Source organism: Myotis davidii, unplaced genomic scaffold (genome assembly GCF_000327345.1).
Source record: "Myotis davidii unplaced genomic scaffold, ASM32734v1 scaffold726, whole genome shotgun sequence".
NCBI classification, from domain to species: domain Eukaryota; kingdom Metazoa; phylum Chordata; class Mammalia; order Chiroptera; family Vespertilionidae; genus Myotis; species Myotis davidii.
Window position 1 is genome coordinate 2535277 of NW_006297808.1, and position 7903 is coordinate 2543179.

Here is a 7903-nt window from a genome sequence, read left to right on the forward strand (position 1 = left end):
GAGTTGTCTTTGTTAAATGGCATTTAAATATATAAAATAAATATCAAAACTATAAGTCTTTGTTTTACTATGGTTGCAAAGATCAAAAAATTTCTATAGGTGACACGGCACCAGAGTTAAGTTAGGGTTTTTCAAAATGCTGACACGCCGAGCTCAAAAGGTTCGCCATCACTGGCCTATACTCTCCTCCTCGCCTGTTTTGCTCCTGGACACGGACCTTGTCTCTGCTCCAGGGCCTTTGCACTAACTGTCTTCACAGGAGGTTCTTTCTCATCACTCACTGCTCAGCATCAATGTCATCTCTTCAGAGTCTCTCTCCTGCCTCCTGTAAGGCAGCCCCCACTTCATGCTCAGTCACATCACCTTGCTGTAATTTCCTGTCCTTGTTAGGAGGGGGTATGTCTTCTTGTTTTCATATTTGGGTGAATGTAAATTCCATGAGAGGATTTGGTCTAATAATCTATCCTGTTCACCCCGCCCCCAGATTTATACTCTCAATAAATCTTTGTGGAAATGTTGAGCGAATGAATCAAGCAAGGAAAGCAGGGGGAGCAGGTGAGGGCACAGGGAGGGGTCTGGCGCACATGCCAGTCCCCGCATGCATTCCAAAGAGGCTTCACTGTGCCCAGATCCTGTTACACTCACGTTTTCACAGCCACACCCTCCCTTCGCCCACCTGCACACTTTGTCATAAAAATGTCATCAGAATGTAATGAGATGACTTCATAGCCCTCTGCAAAGAGAGGCCCCACCAAGGATTTTGGCCACTCTGACCCCCAAATCTAACTGTGCAGAAATGCAGAAACTCCTTCTTCCTGCTCTCACCCAAGCTTTGCACTGAGTGGGGGCGGGCAGCAGGAGGACACTGAGGCCGGTGCCCCAAGCGCTCAGCCGGCAAACTAGCTCTGGCGTTCTCTCACCAGCCACTGCTTCTCACTTGATAGTTGAATCTCTTCTCAGAGAGTCAGAGCCAACTACAGGGCTTGTCACAAGCCAGACACTGGCCTGGAAATGCCATAACACAGGCATTGAACCCCCCAGTAGCTTCAGTAGACAGGTCCAATAATCATTTTTAGCATCAAAACAAATGAGACCCCAACCCCCACTCCTCCTCTTCCTACCCCTAGATCAACACACACACTGTGTGTGGAGTCAGCCCTCATGTCCCAGCTCCATCCACTCACCCCACTCTTGCAAACAGCCACCCCTCACCTGCCCCTTGGGGCTCAGGGTGTGCCCACCACAGGCACAGTCCCCAGATTCAGGAGAGAGGCCAGTGCAGGCCTGGAAGCCACTCAGGGCTGTTCAGCCAGATACCCAGGTACCCAGGTCTCGAAGAGGCCACAGGGTTGAGATGGACACATCCCCCTGGCTCATGGACTCCTTGCCCCGTGAGGATGGGCATGGCTGGAGAAGGGCCAAAATGGCCTCCCTAAAGGGCAGGGCCCAGAACAGGGGTTCCCCTTTGCTGGGTGGAAGGGCCGTATACCCTAAGAACTCGGCTCTGTGGCCCCGGCGTGGGGGCGAGGCAGGCAGGCTCCTGGTCATGCCCAAGTACATTCCATCTTTCACGGCTCCACAGGTGGCAAAGGGTAGCAATCCTGCTCCCCTCAGAAAATCCAGAGCCCTGAGCTAGCAGGATCTTTCCAGGCACTGTATGAAGGGTGGTGGGGCCCTCACACCTTCCTTGGTGCCTCCTACACACTGCTTTGGGCCCTCACTGCCCAAGGTGCTCTCATCCTGGGGAGAAGGGAGACAGCCAGCAGGAGGAGTGGAGAGATCATTCTATTGAACTGGAGGCTCTGGGTGTAGGCACTGCAGAAGCCAAAGGAAGACCAGCCAAGCCCCAACTCCTCATCTGAGTGCAGCGGGCCTGTGTGACAGGCACGGAGGGCCCTCCCGGTTCACATATCCCCACCATCCATCATCACCCAGCCCCACGCAGGGGTCTGAGCCCCGGGGCCTCTCTCTCCGTGGCCACCTCTGTCCTGGATCTCCAGCTGTTCCCTCCCTTTACTGTGAGGCCCTGCCTCTGCTCAGATGTCACCTCCTCACAACAGCCTTCCCTGAGCGGCTGTCAGGACGAAGGGACCCTCCCACAGCAGACTGGCTCACCCTAGACCCCAGCCAACATCGTTTCCATTTTGTTGTTGTTCATCCTCACCCAAGGATATTTGTTCCATTGATTATTTTAGAGAGAGTGGAAGGGAGGGGGAGAGACAGAGAGAGAGGAACATGGATGTGAGATTGGTTGCCTCGTGCATGTGCCCTGATCGGGGACTGGGGATTGAGCCTGCAACCGAGGTATGTGCCCTTGACCTGAATCAAACTGAGGCCCTTCAGTCCGAGGGCCGGTGCTCTATCCACTGAGTCAAACCGGTTAGGGCCCAGCCACCACTTAGTTGTCATCCTTTACTTGCCCCTAAAGTGCCATCACCTCAAGGACAGACAGACAGACACAGTGCTGCACCTTCATTAAAGCCAGGACCTGTCATGCAGCCAAGCCTCCAAGGAAACATGAATGAATGAACAAACGAACAAACGAACGAACGAACGAACGGTGAGAGACTGAACAAACAAACAAGAAATTCCAGACACGCTGGGAGGGGCGCTCTCGGGTGGGGGTTTTCCCAGGCAAAGCTAAACTCATTTTAGGAGGAAGAGGTGTGACACAGCTATCGCCCATTCTGAATGGCGGGCACGTGGTACAGCCCTGTGCCCCAGGAGGGCGTCCTGACATCCCCACAACTCCACGGAGGGGACCCCCGAGTCCAGGTGATCAGGTCAGCCCATTAACAACCATTTATTAAGCTCGACTCCATGCCAGGCCACTTCCTTGGTGCAGTTATGGTGAGCGAGTGGACTGGGGGAGAGGGATGGGTTAGAGTCCGGCCCAGACTCAGACACCCAAACTGGGGAGAAGGCAGGAGGGCAGCAAACAGCCAGGGATGAGGGCAGCACTCCTGCCTTGGCCACAGACCCAGGCAGGCCCCGAGCTCCACGTAACACAGGCACATGGGTCTGAGGGCAGCCCTTCCCCACGCAGCAGCCAATCACACGTCACCCAGAGCCCCTCCACTCTCACTTCCTATCCCCACCCACTGCCTAGCCCTTCCCCACCCGCTCAGCCAGGTTAAACCAGGACAAGCCAGAGGGCACCTCCTTCCAAGGGCCGCCTCCACAGGCTCACACCCAAAAGCTGCCCCCACCCTGGGGTCAGGGCCACTCTCATGCCCACTCTGACTTGGCTTCCACAGCCATCTTTCTTCCTCCCTGAAGCCCTGCCAGCCCTTCTCCATCCAGGCTCGGCCACTCCTCTCTGACAACTAGGCTTTGGTCCCATGTCCTCCCTCTGGTCACCTTGTCACGGCCACACGAGGGAATTGGGATGGAGCTTAAGCTCTATTTCCAAAAATGGCCGGAAGAAGAAAGAAGTGCCCTTTACATCATTTTTTTTAAAAAAAAAAAAAAGACACTTCTTTGGGTGCAGATAACATAACACAGTGATGTTAATTATAAACAATGTTTTTAATTTTTAGTCCAGTGGTCATCAATCCAGTAGTCATAATAGCTGCTTTCTTGTTATTTTTGCTAACAGTTGTGTGTGTTTGTGTGTGTGGGGGGGGGGCGGGGGGAGGCAGGGAGCGGGGCACAAGATTGCTTAGGCCAGAGTTTGCGCTGTTTTAACATCCCAAAGCTTGAGACATAGATGTGCAAGGCAGTTCCTCTGGCATGGCAGCTCCGGTTCCATTTTAAAGTGGCTCCACTTATTGGGGTTTTTTTTTAAAACTCCAAAGCCCACCTTACTACACCCCCCAACCCCTATAGCAGGCTAGCAAAACAGTAAGGACAAGCAAGGAGATGTGACGTGCATCGAGCAGATATGAACAAAACACCACAGCAAGAGAGGGCAGGGAACTGTTCCCAGGCCCAAGAGGAAAACTCCTTCCTCGATAGTCAGAAATGAAAAGGGAAACAGGAGAGCACACAGGGAGCGAGGAGGAGCTAGAGTTTCTTTATTATGTGATGATGAGAACTGCCTTTTTCTTGCCCAGTGAGATGTTGACTAATATCAATTCAAACACAACCATATCTTCACCTCAGATGATGTATTTGGTGGACGCCTGTGCACAAGCTAAACTAAAACATACCACAGGGATCCCGACAAATTTGCACCAGGCCTCATGAAAACAAGTCATCTTTCCTCTCTTTCTTATGGTGTCATGACAAGAAGTCTAGGTCATTAAGTGACAAAGGTGTTAGCTGACGCTACTGTAGCCATCATGTTGCAGTATAGAAATGTATTGAACCAACTGGTGGTACACCTCAAACCTATACAATGTTGTATGTCAATTATATTTCTATTTTAAACAAGAAAAGAAACCTAGGATATACCCATGACCTAGAGATTGCAGTGATGGTCAAAGTAGAGCAAGAGCCGGCTGATGTGGCTCAGTGGTTAAGCGTCGACCCATGAACCAGGAGGTCACAGTTTGAATCCCAGTCACGGCACATGCCTGGGTTGCGGGCTTGATCCCCTGTAGGGCGTGTACAAGAGGCAGCCGATCAATGATTCTCTCTCATCATTGATGTTTCTATTCTCTCTCCCTCTCCCTTCCTCTCTGAAATCAATAGAATATATTTTTTTAAAAACACAATAGTTAAAAAAAAAAATAAATCTCTCCCTGTGAATGCTGAGAGCCACTGAAAGCTACAGTCCAGAATGAGGCTCATGGGAGAGACGGGCTGGAGCCAGGCTGGACTTTCAAGGGCATCACAGACCCATATTCTAGTCTGGAGGCCCTCAGCAGCTGGTTCTGTCTTCAGCCTCTCCTGGCCCTCTCCCGCCCCTTCCACCACCCCCTACCTACCCACCCCCATTGACCATTGGGAGTTTCTGCTAATCAAACACCCACTGGATTGTGAGGTTATGCCAGCGTGGGGAGCAAATCCCTTTCATCTTTGCACACACATACCCCCTCCCCAGCCCCCATGCACAGAAGTTGCTGCATAAATGCATGCTTGACTCCTGTTTCTGAGTGTCAACCCGCCTCCCTCACAGCTCTGCTGGGGCTGGATTCATCCAAGGGAACAGAAAAGAAGGGCAGTGCCAGCCAGCCAGCCAGCCCTGCGGCCTTTACCTCACAAGGTTGGCACAGGGCCCGGGCCACCGGCAGCTCTGGTACACGCGCTGGACCACTGTCTCCGAGCCGTTCTGCACCTGGCAGGACACCGTCCGTGTTACCGTGTGATGGCACCAGTGCCTGTGGGGAGAACAACAGTCACGTCAGCACTGACTGTTCCTGAGGTGCCAGCTTCTCGTCAAAAGTCCCCTCGGGTACAGGGCACACTGAGACCCTCTGCTCAGGTCTAAGAGGAAGGAAGAATACCACCCCTTTTGGCTACCAAACCCTGGCATCCTCAGAGTCATCCAACACTCCATGTGGAATCAGTGAAAAAAGCTGTCCCCCTGCCTGCCCGCCCGGGAAATAGACAAGGAGATGATTACAACCTAAGGAACGCGGGTCATAGGTACAGCCACACCATGAGGAAGGGAGCTCTGGGAACAAAGCAGGGCACCCAGCCCACGTTTAAGAAACCTGAGTTCTGAACGATACGAGTCTGCTGACCAGACACGTGGGGACGATGAGCGAGAGCGGCATCAGTAGAGGAGGGAGCAGTGTGAGCAGAGGCACCAGGTGAGAGACCATGAGATGCAGCTGTCTCACAAGGACCTGGTGCAACTAGACGTGCCCCGAGGCTGTAGGGAGGGGAGGAGTCGAGAGAAAGAAAGGCATGGCACCTACCAGGACAGACGTGGGTCTGAGCATGAAGCCAGCGGGAGCCACTGAAGGACTCTGCGCAGGGAAATGGCCCCCAGGGGGCTGAGGTTCTTGTCAGAGGGCCACAGCGGAAGGACCCAGACAGAACCCAGATCCCCATCCCTGCTGGTATCAAGAATCAGGTATGGGACTCACCTGTTTGAGACAGGTGTGGTCAGAATGCCTAAGAAGCTGATGACCTCCTGGAGAAACCGGGACCCTCGCAAGATCAATGAATCCTTGCACACTCTCCATCCTTCACTTATGCCACCAGCCCTCCAAAAGGCAACAGAGCAGGAAACAAAGAAACAGAGACAACTAATGGGAAACCCCCAATACCAGGAATTTCAAATTATTTGAGGAAAAAAGCTAACACCATGGAAAAAAAGGCACCAACTCAAAATAGAATAAATCACACCTCAGGGGGGAAAGCAATTAATAAAGCAAACAAATGGAAACAATTTTTAAAGCATAATGTCCTCAAAGAGACAAGAGAATTTTTCACTCATAAAAAATATTATGAAATAAAGAAATAGACATCTTGGAAATGAAATGCATGGCTATGAAAATAAAAGGCTCAACAATTTGTCTGAGAAACAGAATGGATACAGGTAAAGAGTAAGCTGATGAGCTGGAAATTTAAGCCATGAACTTTCCAAGGATGCAGTGCAAAGGGAAAAAAAGATAGAAAATGTGGGGGCAGAGGTGAGGGACCTAGAAGGCAGCTCTAGAAGGGAGGTCAGAGGGAACAAAGGGAAGTATATAGCTGATGAAATAATACAGAAAATTTCTGAGACTAAATAGAGACTTGTGGTCTTAATGTGAAAGGACCCACCGAATGCTACGCAAGATGAACAAAAACAAACAGATTGTGGTGGGATTTCAGAACACTCCAGACGAAGAGAAACTACTAAATGCTATAAAAAGAAAAACAGATTACCTACAATCAATTGAAATTAGATTTCTTATCAGCAACATTGGGATCAAGAATATAGCGACACAAGTACTTCAAAGCTCCTTGAGGAAATACTTAAAACCAGAATTCTATACCCAGGCAAACTCTCCTGCAAAGGAAACGGTGAGATAAAGACATTGTTAGGTGCACAAGAAATCAGAAGGTTACCAGTCACCTTTTCTGAAAGAATTACTAAAGGATGTATTGCAGCAAAATAAAATAAAGGACATAAGATGAACATATGAAATGTGAGAAGCAATTATGAACAAAGAAACAATCACACAGCTGGACTTTCAGTGTAGTAGAGAAGTATACAATTAAACATATTCTTGAATTTGATGATAAATACTAGCAAGGCAAGAGAGAGGACACAAAACTGACCAACCACACAAAAAAGTAAAACAGAAAATTCTATTAACCCAACAAAATGCTGAGAAAGTAGCTACAGAAAATACAGCAATTAGAAGGCAGTGTAAGTAGAAAGGAAAAGAAAGGTACTAAGAAAGATGCAAACAGAAATTAATGAAATAGATTACTTTAAAAAGTGAATCAACAAAATCAAAAACAGGTTTTAAAAAAATTCAAATAGGCAATTCTTAATGAGAAACCAAGGGCAAAAACATTAAGAACAAGAAAAAACATTCCAAAAAGAGATTAGAAATTATAAGTAAACTAGTGGCCCAATGCACCAAATTCATGCAAGAATAGGCCTTCCTTCCCCTGGCTGCTGGCACCTAGACCCAGTATTCCCTCACAGAGGGAGGCCCCACCCACCACAGCCCACTGGTCAGTGGCTTGGGCCTCCCTCTTTGGGGCAATCTTGGAGCCCGTCGATTGATTGCCCTGCCGGCCAGTGGCCTGGGCCTCCCTCTGCGGGGCAATCATGGGTCGATGGCCGGCCCCCAACCAATCACATTGCACCCGCCTTGGCTGGCCTGGCACCAGTGGGTGTCATAGCGTGGTCCCGAATGGTCATCCAGATGGTAGTCCAGATGGTCATCCCACTGTTCAGCCATTCAGTCGATTTGCATATTACGCTTTTATTATATAGGATATTATGTATGATCTTACAGCAGAATCTTGACAATTTTCTATGAAAATATATACTACCAATATTGGCACAGTC

At 49.8% G+C, this 7903-nt stretch overlaps 1 protein-coding gene across 1 annotated transcript in view; it reads right to left on the minus strand.

Moving 5' to 3' along the window:
- COL26A1 (collagen type XXVI alpha 1) overlaps nt 1-7793 on the minus strand; it is a 122867-nt gene extending 115074 nt beyond the window's left edge. The window contains exons 1-2 of the mRNA XM_006773430.2: nt 7720-7793; nt 5142-5264 (exon numbers count right to left, since the gene is read on the minus strand). Coding sequence (XP_006773493.1) covers nt 5142-5264; nt 7720-7793 — 197 coding nt within the window. The remainder of the gene's footprint in view (nt 1-5141; nt 5265-7719) is intronic.
- Between the last annotated feature and the right edge of the window lie 110 nt (nt 7794-7903).